Raw genomic sequence first — 13,460 nt, forward strand, 5'->3', positions numbered from 1 at the left:
TCCATTTCGAAATCATATATCATCTTTCCCGGTGCTAAAACACTAATGAAACGGAAATCCATAGTATAGATGTACTTTAACACTCCAGCTGTACATTTTTAGCGCTAGATTTATAATTATATGGTATAACTACTATCTACTTCATAATTTTACTTTTAACTCGGGATAACATCTTTGTTACGTTTTTAGTTGTAATTATGCTATAACTTTTAACTTTTTTTGGTGGAAGGAAAGAGCAATTTTGGTACCTATTGAAAAATTTGGATTCTTAAATCTTACCTCTAAAAATATGGAGCGCAACTTTGTTGTTATGGCTGTTGAGCTTTTTAGCATTATTTGTATTTATCCGATTTCACCTGGATTTTATAAGGTCTTTCGAGTAGAGCACAATGGTTTCAATCAAATATCGAGCTATGTTATGTGAAAAATACACGCTAACGTGCCTTTTAAATAAATAAAAAGCACTGTGCATGGAGTCACTAATCTGAATTCAAAATATTGAAATTAAAGTTTTTTATAGGGCCAAATTATCAAATTTCAAAATTTCACAGGTTATTGTTTAAATTTATGTGTAGGCACTACAAAAACCAGTTGTATATATGACCCAACAAAAGGTTTTTATTGCTCAATAACGGTTCGAGACTGAATTAAATTAAAATATTTAGAATTATTGGTCTGAATGTCGTGCGATGTCGGAATTCTGATTTTTTGCCAGACTAAAAAAGCTATTTCACTAAAACTTAGTCACGCATTATTAAGAGAACGCGGACAAAAATACAGATAATAAGCCTCTTCGATGCAACATAAGAGGGAAAGACACGGGGGGTGAAATTTTGCCTTCCATCTCGCTTTTCGGCGCCTGCGCTCTAGACGTTTTGGGTATAGAGAATGCGCAGAGACAGCTATGGGTGTTTACCCTTGTATGTGCCAACACTGAGGGTTACCTTACCTACCCTCTTTCTTACATCAAAGATTCTTAATAATTCACGCACATATGTGAGGCGCCTTCTATGCTGATTGTAAAAACTATAGATTTTAGTTTTGTTTACCTTCAATGTGTTTTTTCACTAATATGTTCATCCTTTTCAATCACTTTTCATGTTGTCGCCCCATAGAAACGGTATTGAACTAAAAGTAACTAACGCAATATTACTGAATGGGGGTGAGGGGGTGAAAAACAGTAAATTTTAGAAAGATGTATGTTTGTTTGTAGGTGTATTCTATATGCACAGTAACAATTCGTTATTGAATTTGGCCAAATAGCATGGTTCATATCAGTTACACAAAGGGAAGGTTTTTGGAAGTGCTTTGAATAATTTGCGCAAGGTAAAGATAGCGAACCCTTGGTCACTTTTTAACCCGATACAATTCAGCTTTACGATTAACTCGTTCGTTTTATTTAATTTGAATTTTGTGAAAAAAAAAAAGTTTATTTATTATGCAGATAATTCATATGGGTGGGTCCAAAGATTTTTTAGTGTTTTAGTGTCTCCAAAAAACAGGTACCTCTTCCCGAATTACACTTCCTTAAAACACCCCTGCAACACCAGGTAGTTTATATCTACAGTATAGTTTTAATATTGACATTTTTAGCATGCATGTTCCTATAATTCTAAAGTTATATATATAGTTAGGAATAAAAGAATAGACGGTAGCCTAGTAGACTATCAATTACAAAATTATGGAGCTAGCCCAAGCCCATACACTGCGATAATTTTAGCTTCCTTACGGCTATTCTACTTTGTTTCATTTTACGAATCCCGAAAAATTCACCTAGTTATTAGACACATAACTCATTCCCGTTTTGAAAAAGTCATTCGGAACCAAATTTACAGGGTGTTTCAAAAAGGGTAGTATGGTGGGTTATACGGGCAGGGATAGATTTAACTTTGGAAGTAGGAATGGAGAACGGTTAGTATTTACTTCAGTCCGACTCATAGCCAAGTATAGAGCCCCTCCCTCCAACACCTAACGAAAAGTTTAAATTATCTTATTGGCTCACTTAAACTACGTTTTGATGACGTTGCTGACGGGGACGGCGAAAAAATACGTTTTACCTGTGTCGCTATGACCCGCTTCTTCTTTCATACTCCTCCGTCCCGTGGAAGGGGGTCCGGGACTTTGACGCGCGCCCAGATTACTCTGTTCTCCATTCCTACTTCTAAAATTAAATCTATCCCTGATACGGGTGATATAGGGTCGTAAATGTTTTATGACATTTTGCCTTAAGGGCCACCGTTTAAAATTTATGATTAAAGTGTTAATTAATATATCATTTTCTTTTTTTTAAGTTTCGTAATTAATTTTAAGGGATCATCAGTAAAACTCAAAAATCATAACTTGTTTTGCCAAAATGTCATATGTCATATATCGTTCTGAACTCAAAATCGCACATAAAACCGACTGTATTGCGATGATACACCCTGTCACCCTGTATAAGGAATGAACTATTTAAGAATGAAAAATGCATTTTCCTACCCCCCCCCCCCCCGGGGGTTTGTAGCATTTAAGAGGCGTTTCATCGGAGGATTTAATCAAACAGTAATGATTCAATTAGAGATCTCATCCTCATTTTTAATTGGTGGTTCTGAGATAGACAGTGAGATAATTACCCAATCGTTATAATAGATTAGCATTTAAAATGTCTGTATCTTTGAAACCCGAAGCTATATAGCGACAGACCTTCGTAGAAATGGCGCAATAAAAGGTATAAACGATCAAGAGAGAGAGAGAGGGACATGTTTGGAGAGGATCTCCTTGACCTTGCGACCAGCGTTGGTACCTCGCGAGAAATATTTTCTAATAAAGAGGCCCACCCTTCCCTTAAATTTCTGCTGATATTTGTAAATTCCGGACACGTATATCGAACCAACCCAACCGCGACAAAAATATCTGCCTTACACAAACATTGAATCGTAACATGGGGTCGGTAATGGCCGGGAAATGATGAATTTATTAACAGTCGTATATATTCCAATCAGGAACGGAAAATTAATTTAAATTTTCTATAGAATTTTATTTATTTTGACTCGTGCCCGTTCTTATAAATAATTAAAATAAGGGTTAAACTGGGTGGCTAAGCTATTCGACAAAAATAGTTTGTTTGTGTGAAATGAAAAAGTTTCATTCTCTTCCAAAATAAAATACATTTTGACCATTTTTTGATCGATAAATAATCATAATTAAGTATACAAATTTATATTAAAGCTATATATTGTTCTAGCATGCATTTTCTAATATGAAAACCACTAGATTATTTTACCATATCACTAGAAGTATATTATACTTCTCTTCGTGAGAAGTGTACCACAAAGCCTGGTAAAAGTAACATGATTCTTCCCAACATCGGAGCATTTGGAGCAAGGTTACTAAACCAAATCACATACGCGATAAATAGTTCCCTCATCATTAGTCTATTAGCTTTTATATATTTGGCAAGACGCGCTTGTAGCTTTTTTGTCCCACCCCAAGACGAGGTTTGTGGGTTGATTGCTGAGGATTTAGTGCCAAACAATTATAGAATTCACCTTATGGTGCGATGCCCATCTGAAGTTTGATGAGCCTGAAAGCAAACCAAAAGGGTGAACCTGTTAAGTATGACGTTACATAACTAAACTATTAAGAGGATACTGAGTGTCATCTTTCTTTTGTCATCCCCTTCTGCTATCACTACGGGACTTCACGTCAAAAAAGCTTTAATTAATGGATTAGGGTTTAGGTTATCTATTTTCGTAAATGAACTATACTTTAGTTTGGTTGGACTTAGTTTCGTTAACATTACTGTTAACAATATGAAGTATGTGACTACCTGACAGTAATAAAGGTTTCAGACAAAATACTGTATGGCATATTTACCATAGAGCATATCATTAACCTAAAAATCTAAGCATCATCTTTATCTACATATATAAGTCCTGTCTGACTGATAATCTATGCCCAGCGCAAATTGCATAACCTAGATGGTGGTAAATTAGCAAAAGTTGATTTACTCTTTAGAAGTTGGCGTGCACTAAGAAATATTTCTCTAATTCACAGCCATCTTGAAAAATGGCGGCCAGAAATGTATAAAGAATGTTCTCTATGAAATATCGTCTGCGTGTTTGAACCGATTTCACTAATATTCAATACACTGGTTGCCATTAGGGATTTTAGGGGGTTTTTGGTTCAATTTGAAGTCACTTTCAAAATGGCGGACCGAAAAGTACAAATGTCCCAATCGGCAATGCCAGGCGCCTTTGTTGCTGGCTTCAATATAATTTCTTTCCCAAAATACGTATAGGCTGCAGAATGGGCTTTGTTTTGTTACTGCACACTTATATCATGCAGAGCAGAAAAAACCTTTTGTAGGGGTATACTATTTACAATGAGCCATGAAAAACATTACAACATCGATTCGTGTTATTGAATTTATACACACATACGAGAGAAACATCTTCATCATGTGTTCTTCTCACCCATTTAGAGTAATTTTTGATACACTTAATTAACTCCTCTGGTCATTAATTTAATATCAGCTTAGAGGATTTTTAATTTGTTTTAGCTATAGTTAAATAAATGTATCTTGCTATATTAAAGCTTAATCTTATATCTATGTATAATATTTGTGTATTAAATTGATGAATGCAAGCTGAATTTCAAAATTTGCCTGATCACAATTTTATAGCGATTTATCAAACTGCATATTATCCGTTGGCCATCTTGACCATACTATAAATTAATAATTGTTAAAAATATTATTGTAAAGGATTAAAATTTGAAATTTTAACCAACGAAAACATGGTGTATGAGCCTCTAACCCTGAAAAAAATTGCTTAAAATATTTCTATATATTTAAAAAAAAACTTGAAGTGAAATACATCAAATAGGAAGGAAACTGATTTAGATGTGTTTTTATATGATAACTATATGAGTAAAAAGTAAAAGAAAATAAACTGGCATGCATCTTATAAGTTACGAAAGTGCCTTTACATGAAGTATTTTCGTTAACATTGTTTTCAATTGACCCATGAATATTTTTAGTATTTAAATTTTGGGATATTAAAAAACGCAAACATTCTATTGGGAAGATTTTCCAAGTTAATTTTGGTCTCGTTCAATTCGGTAAAATTTTTGCGAATTTTAATTTCTTAGCTATACTTGTTCATGGTGGAATTGAAGTTATTCATGTTTGTAAAGAAAACTGTATCGGTTATAGCTTCCACAATAGCACGTCCACATAATTTCTAACCCCCCTCAAAAAAAAACACATCTTCCTTATCGAAAACCATTAAAAGGGGCGCCACTTGTCATTATTTTTTTTTTCCTCGTTTTCCCTTTAAAATTGTACCTTAAGCTCGTAGAAGCGGGGGAAATAATCTTTGTGTACTGCAGAGTTAGGGCCAGCTTATACCGCGCTTTCTAATTTCTCTTCTGCCTCGAAATACGCCCCGCCTTCGTCAATATCAATCGTCTAGTTTCCGACAAAAATATTCCCGCCCAACAACTCCAGTCTCTAGCCAATAGCGGGGCAGGTGGGCGGGTTACGTCATACCGTTTCCATACGAGGATATTTACATTTTTAAAGATTGGACTATAGCGCGTCAGGCAGGAAAAGCACCATATCCATAACGTATCTGTGATTTAAAGGGATTTGAGCCCACCCCCTGATCTAATTACCGTGGATTCGACAGTGTTAAATTGGGACGGTGGGCTCATATGACGATGAAAACGTTTTATCAGAGTATCGGCCGATTTTGCTTTAATTTACCCAACACGGATAAGTTCTTACATACAGTATTTAAATAATTTTCTACGATTTTTATCGCCAATAGATTTGTACAATTAAGAGCATAATTTTTGTATTTATGGCTTATATAGTCAGCACCTATTTAAAAAAGTCTATTTTTACGGTATATAGAAAAATATTTCTGAAATTAACTTACGATGATTCTGTAAGTCTGACAGAAAATCTTTGACAGATTCTGTTCAATACGTGTTTACGGTAATTTTTTAATCTGTCTAATACGAAATAATAGAGGTATAACTTCAAAAATAAGGGTCTAAAATTTATACAACATTTTAAAAATAGGTTGAACAACTTTATTTATATACACAATAAAATATTATACGCAAGAAGTTTTTAATTAATTATTATTTAAATTTTAAAATTCTAATTTCAATTCATATAGGAATTAAATAAATGAATTAAAAAATGTATATAAGCCGGTACCAGACATGAGTTATTTGCTGTAGAGAACCAAATTTCGGCCTCTTTCCGCGAAGTTTCTCTAATTGAAACAACAGTGAATGTTACATGACTGACGTGAGCTTTAATGGTAACATTGCCAATACTACAATTGATTCTATATCGTTAAAGGTATAGTTTAAGTAAATTTCGTTTTAGAATTAAACTATTGCTACCGACAATGAGAAAAAAGAAAAGAAATTTCCACCCATCAGTTGCCTAAGAAAATTATTTCCACCATATGGTTATCTAGTTGCACGCTTTACAGGGGAGCTATGTAAAAGAATGAAGTTTTCACATGACGTCAAAAAATAACGTTTATTTTTTCATTTATTTTTTTGGAAATATTACTTTGTAAACTTATACCATCGGTTCTAAAGTTTTTGCATCTTTTGCGTTTGTGATAATAAAAACCTGGGGAGCATACCTTTCGCCATGTTCACTATAGACCAATTCTAAAAGTCTTGATCTTGATTAAGGTAATATTTTGTGCCCCCAAGTATAAGCCTTTGGAGTATGATTTACAGAATATGATTGTAAAATTTTGATCCCAGCGCTATAGAATTTTTATGCATGGCCAACTGCGATAACTAATTTTACAGTGGGGAAAAACGCGCAAAGAAATCTTGCTAGTTCCAAATTGCGCCGTTAGGTGACCCATAACAAACACAGATTCTATACCCCAGTTGAGTGTTACTAAACACGGTACATGCCAGGGTGGGAAATAAGGATTTTTTTTAAACTGGGCACTAGGACAGCGACCCCTCTGGCCTGGAATAAATAAACTGGTCCATGATTATTGACCAGGGTACATCGTCTGCTGAACTAAAGAAGTGGGTAATTAAAATATTTGACTTAATGTCTCGACTCTGGTTACCCTTGAATTTTCTTAGTGGCCACGTGGACCACTGACCCCCCTCCGATTTAGTTTTTAAACTGGACAAGGCAATTTTTAACTGTTCATTTGCTCTGTGCCACCGCCTTATTTCCCACGCTGGTGCATGCAAACCAACACAGATTTACGGAAAAAATATTTCTCAGCTCGGTTTCATAGAATTTTGATATATTGCTTGTATATTTTCGGGCCTATTTTAACACCCTTTATCAATTAAAAATAACTTGTTTTTATACTTCATTATGCCTTTAAATTAAAACGTACTTAATTTTACATTTTAACATTTAGGGCGATTGAGGCCAGCAAAGATTATTCCCGAAATCATAATCCCAGTTGGCCAAGGTTTAACTAAGGATAAAGAAACGCGAAAATAACAGAACATTAAAATGTAAAGATCGCTGAAATCACAATAGCTAAAGATTCATAATTTAAGACGTTCCTAATCGACAATTCAAACAAACAAACTTCATCGTTATTTAATGGTGGAACTAACAAATGTTTTTTCTTTTTCTTTTTCTTTCCTTAACAGATAAGTGTCATGGCTGCCAAACCATAGGTCTTTTCGTGGTGCAGAAAACACTACAGCCTTTTTGGAAAGAATGAAATGAATCCTCATAAACTGATAAATAATAGACAAAACTCGCTTACCATGCATGGATTAAAAACTGAAATTTGAAAGAAGATAGCGGATTACGCTGGGCCGAGTGATACGACTTATCTACTACAGCAATAACAATAAGAAGGACGACGTCGAGGTAAAATACCAAACCAATCATATCGTGTTACGCGGTTGGCGGGGGTGCTTTTCGTTCGCGATAAGGGCCTGTAGGAGGCCCTCAAAATTATGTTTCAAAATCTGGCGACCGCTATGCACGTATCGTCAGCGGCTTATGGGCATCATCATCAAGAACCAGCAGGCGCTTACCTGCATCCAGGAACTGTCTACATCCCGTCTTCTCGTAGTTCCGGGGCCCTAGTATCTGTGCATCCGGGAGCGTACGTCGTGTCCGGAAGTAACGGTCAGCCGAGTTCATCGTCGACTAGTTCTTCGGGAACGGTTTCAACGTCAAGTCCAACGCCATCGGCCGCTCACGCGTCTCATTACTCAGCGGCGGCAGCGGCCGCTGTTGCCGCGGTGGCGGGTGTTTGGTCAACTAACGGATCGGCAGCGAGCCATCATCCTCATCACCACCTGCAACATCATCGGAATTCACCGGCTTGTGGAGGAACTCCAGGGGTTTCTTCCGTCGAAGCCTCGGCTTACGGAGGGACACATTTACCCAGCGCTGCTCATCACGCCTCGTATTCAGCCAGCCGATTTGGTTTTCAGGTAGAGTATTGCTTTTAAATACCGCATTTTCATAGAACTATTTTTTAAAATGGACACTTATTCAAAACCTCAGACAAAATATGGAACAATTGCTTAAGCAAACTCGTACAGAAATATTACCAAAAATAATTGTATTTTCTCGGAATTTTTCTCAAACATGACGTGATAAAGTCAGACCCAAACCGGATTAATGTAAAAAGAACATAATTTTTGACTCGGGTGCCATACTCCCATACTTTATTGAGAAACTTCCTCTGCTTATATTTTGGCTTAAATCAACAAAATTTACATATAGTGGTTTAAGATTTTATTTATATCTCAAACCAAACCGGTTAAAAATGCAATTTAACTTCCGATTTTGATGAATCAATTTTTAAAATGTCGATTCTAGGAACTTTGCATCACTTTAAAAAATATATATATAATTTGCACTTCATGGAACTCACTGGCTGTAATTTCATTTAGGTAACTGCATGATGTTTCTTTCAGTAGTATGTGGGGTTTTTTTTTGGCTGTGCACAAATGTTTATATTGCTAGCCTTCTACAGCATCGATCTTCAGAGTCCAGCATTTAAGGGAATAAGGCCCATAGCGAGTTTTCACTGCCCCTAAAACTTAAAAATGTAGTCTGGGATGGGCAGGTATTCGGCTATGATCAATGTTCTCCTTACATTAATCCGTTTTCGGTCAGACTGGTTTAATGTATATAATCCATTACTATTGTAAGGCGTCAAATTTACGTCTTTCCTTAAAACATTTATAATATCAAAACTAGCAGACACCGCAGTGTGCGTTTTGTTCTTGTCACCCAGTCTTAATTTAATATGGTCTAGGTAAATACATAAACATCTAAAAAAAATTTTTGTTCAACTTCCATCATGCAGATTAGCCTTGGGGTTCACGCGTCCTTTTACTCTCCTTGGTTAGTCCATGGAAATGTATAAATACTAACGTACTATGGACTACCATCTCTTACGTTCCACAAGGCATTGCGTTTAAGGCGCCCGTTCTGCAGAGAAAAAGTATCACTTGTAACCCCATCACCCCCAACCTTGTGATAGGGAAATTCGTGTTTGCTCTCTTGATGCATGGGGGAAATTTCATGCCCACAATCGGCATTCTACGGAGAGGGATCCTTTTCCCCACGTGACCTAGCTATTTCCGCCTCAATTTACAGCCGTCTCACATCGGCGGGTGTAACATATTTGGTTGTCAGCTTTTTCGCCTTGTTGGGAATCCATAATACCCAAGTATTTACACAGATAATCATGGTTAGTGTTAGCAAATGTAACTTAAAATTGTCATCAGATAGTGGTGATAATGATGCATCTGCTGGAACAAAACAAATCTTGAATATATATAAGAGTTGATAGTAAAAATTAACTGTTTCGAAATTTATCTTTGGAGTCAGGTAAATTATAACCCAAGATTGAAGTTACAAGTATTTTACCTGCGTTGCAACAAAAAGGGAGCGTTCCTATTCCTTCTGTGTTTTAAAGGTCTTACCAAATCATAAGTCTCTGGAAATTACAATACAAAATCGGAAAGATCCAGGGGGGTTGTTTTATACATAAGCACGTGATCTGGAGAAAATTCACCGTTTTTGTCTTCATGCTAAAAAACTTTCGAGTCACAGTGAAATTGGGAAAAAGTGTAACAGATAGCGACGATGTTTGAAACTTGGAGAAAGTCTTCGTCGCTTGATTTCTTACTCGCTTGATTTTCGCCGATGTCTTTCGAAATTTTCCGAAAAATTTGCAAATTAATCCCGTTAAATTTAGAGTAGAACTTATTTATTGCGTCCGTATAGTAAAGAATTCAAAATCGTTGAAATTATACCAGTTCAAAATATAAATAATTTTAATTTATTCCTCAACTTCATTACCTTTCTGAGAATTCTATTAGAAAATTTGAAATAATGTTACAATATGGGTAAGATCAACAAATTTTTCTTCTTGGAATTACTAAGGACAGCTAGAGGTGAAAGTAAACGATGTCCCACGTGTTTCTTCTACGAAGTAATGCTTTTGACACAAACCCTTTCCAAAACAAAGCAAAATTTCATTATAAAATATATTGCACGCATTAATTTGGGTAGAATTGCCTTTTTACTTGAAACTATGTAGAGATAGCGATAACGATAAAAGCACATGTGTGTTGGAGAACATGACTACATTGTTAACACTGTATGTTTAAGTTGCAGTGTTTTCTATTACTATACCTACCCTGATTTGAGTAAATCAGATAACATAGGGAAAGTATCCTGTATTAATTAGCACTACTGTTACCTATCTTTAGAAAAAATTAAAACCACCACTGTGATCTGCCTAACCATAAGAAAATAATATATAATATTATAGAAACGTTGTGTACATTTTCATACTACAATACTTGCTTCCAAATTTGGTGCGTTTTGGAGGTTTTGACACTACGGATAAAAGGGGGGGGCGAAACCGCCACCTGTGGGGTTCTTGAAAAGCACGTTGGGTGGGGAAATTTGCCCGCGCGTAGAGAAATGCGAACCCCTGAAGGAGTGAGGGATGGAGTGAGAACCCCCCTACCTATAACGCTACCTATCTACCCCCACCTACAGCACCGTAATCCTCCCAGCATCCTCAGTGTTTAGGTTAGCTCGTACAGTATGGAATCGTGAACGACACCTCCTCTGTCTTAAAAACAGAAGCTAATTCTCATACAAATATAATGGCGCTAAGCGGCACCACTTAACAATCTCCTACCGAATCCCAGTGCACGAAGTACATTGGGAGAGTTACGATGCCGCAGGTCGCCATCATAATTTCTACTCCATCTTACCCCTTTTCTCCCTGCTCGTACTAGTGTAGCGGCCTTTGGTAGCGGCAGTGAGCACGTATGAGAAGGAGACTCGGAGAGATCAAATTCAAATTCTACGTCAGCCCCCTCCTCCTTAAAAACCAGTATACATGCGCAACAAAGAAGAAAAAAATCAGAGAAGTTTGTAGTATTCTTAACGGATCATGCGACGTCTGGCTCCTACGCTATGCGCCGAGGTAGGTGCGCGTGAGAGATATATCGGGCTTCTTCCTCTGGTAGCGACCGGCTAGCTTCGGTCGTACGGAGTGTTTTTTTTTTCCTTTTCGCGCCATCTATTAATTTATTAAGAAAGTTTCGACATGCACTTAGTCTCTTAAAATTACCGTTATAATAACTTTAAGACCATTAATGATTTAGTACAATCTAAAACTTTAAAATTTTCAAAACAAATATTTCATCTTTTTTAACGCCAAAAATTCTTAATAGGTGGCATTAGAAACATTTTAAAAATCTCAGTGGAAGAAAATGCTATTTATATGGCTTAGATGATGGAGAGTTTCATACTTATAGGGAGCTGTATTATTTTTTTACCTATGTACTGACTAACTCATAAAATGATAGCATAATACAAAGCAGACGATTCGAAGTTGAGAACAGAGTAGTCAGAAATGAGAGGATATAAACTTTTTCGAGAGCTACTCCGAGTCGGAACGTAGGCCAGGAGCTAACTGCGTCAGTCAGTTTGAAACTGTTTTTAACTTTGCCGAGACTTGGAGAAATCGATGATGAATTTTAAGAACTTATATTTCCTAAATCCTACTTTTAATACTTTTGAAAGCTTGCTCGTGTTAAAGATGCGCAGTTGTCCCAAAAAAGTACAATACGTAATTACTTTTTACCTCTGTCGCTAAGACCCGCCTCTTCTTTCATACCCCTCCGTCCCGTGGAAGGGGTCCGGGACCCAGATTACTCTGTTCTCCATCCCTACTTCTAAAATTAAATCTATCCCTGGAAACACCCTATATGAAAATGTAGATGAAAATTATTAAGAGACGATGTGTAGTGTGTACCTCTTTGCAAACTCAAGTTTTGGATAATTAAATCTCACACCAAAACTACCAGCGTTGGGTTGTTTTTGTGGTAATGGTTCATATATTATTGATGGAAAACGGCTTTAATAGTTTAAACGTGAACTTTATTTTACTAATGGAGATTGATAAGTGCTGCCACGTAGCGCCATTTTATATGTATGAGAACTAGCTTCTAATTCCAAGGCAGAGTATGTATGCACGACGTTTCACTACCGTACGACCCAACCAAACCGAGAAGGATGCTGCTAGAACTTTGCTGCTGTTGATGGGGTACGGAGGCTACGATATAGGCGTAGAGATTTCTACTCCATACCACTCTCTCCTCCAAGCTCTTACGAGCTAGTGGGGTATCTGGAAGTTAAAATGATTTTATTTCAAATAAGCTCTTTTAAAGGAATAGCGAATCTCAAATCTAAAGAAAACCTTACTTTTTGGAGAGTTTAAACTCTTCTGATTCCAAAAATATGCTTAATAAATTTTTAAATATGAGGGAAAACACAGAAAAAAACACTTCGAAAACTTGAAATTTGGGGGCAAAAGCAAATTTGCAGAGTAGATATTTGGCGGGTTTTTCTCCTTGTTACGTCACTCATGGCATCTCGCGGAAAAGCCAACCGCGAGCGCCCGAGACTCCTACCACGCGAATCTGAATAAAATAAGCTTAACGCGGCGCTGAGACACTAACAGGCGTCACGTGAGCGACATCAAGAGAGAAAATTTCTCCTTACTACTTCATCAAGCGAAGCAAAATTTTAACTAGGCCTTTTCCAAACACAAAACTTTGATTGCAATTTTATAAATTTCTACGAAACCAAATACAAAAGTAAACATATCATAATAAACTAGATTTTTCAAGGATTTTTTTCATATTTTAAGTTTGTGGATGACGAAAATTATGGCACTAACTCTTTAATTGCAAAATGTTAATTATTTTAAACATTATATGAAATGCAGAATCAACCCTATTGAAACAACTATCATTTATCTCTCTACAAAAACAGGGTGAAAGAACTCTACATAATCAGAACATAGACAGCGTTTGTTAATGGCATATCAAAATCATCGTTTAAGAAAACTTATGTATATAGAGTGATCGATTCGACGTCCGTAACTGGCATTTTGTTTTAG

The 13,460-nt window shown here is 36.3% G+C and overlaps 1 protein-coding gene across 3 annotated transcripts in view; it reads left to right on the forward strand.

Moving 5' to 3' along the window:
• LOC149610712 (transcription factor GATA-5-like) overlaps positions 1 to 13,460 on the forward strand; it is a 76,304-nt gene that overhangs the window by 52,500 nt on the left and 10,344 nt on the right. For all 3 annotated transcript variants that reach the window (XM_089859249.1, XM_089859248.1, XM_089859247.1), the window contains exon 2: positions 7,648 to 8,448. In XM_089859249.1, the coding sequence (XP_089715375.1) occupies positions 7,963 to 8,448 (486 nt within the window). In that variant the 5' untranslated portion in view covers positions 7,648 to 7,962. The remainder of the gene's footprint in view (positions 1 to 7,647; positions 8,449 to 13,460) is intronic.

This window comes from Phalangium opilio, unplaced genomic scaffold, assembly GCF_054372755.1.
Source record: "Phalangium opilio isolate 3A_F unplaced genomic scaffold, DU_Popi_V2 ptg000329l_1, whole genome shotgun sequence".
Classification (NCBI taxonomy): Eukaryota; Metazoa; Arthropoda; class Arachnida; order Opiliones; family Phalangiidae; genus Phalangium; species Phalangium opilio.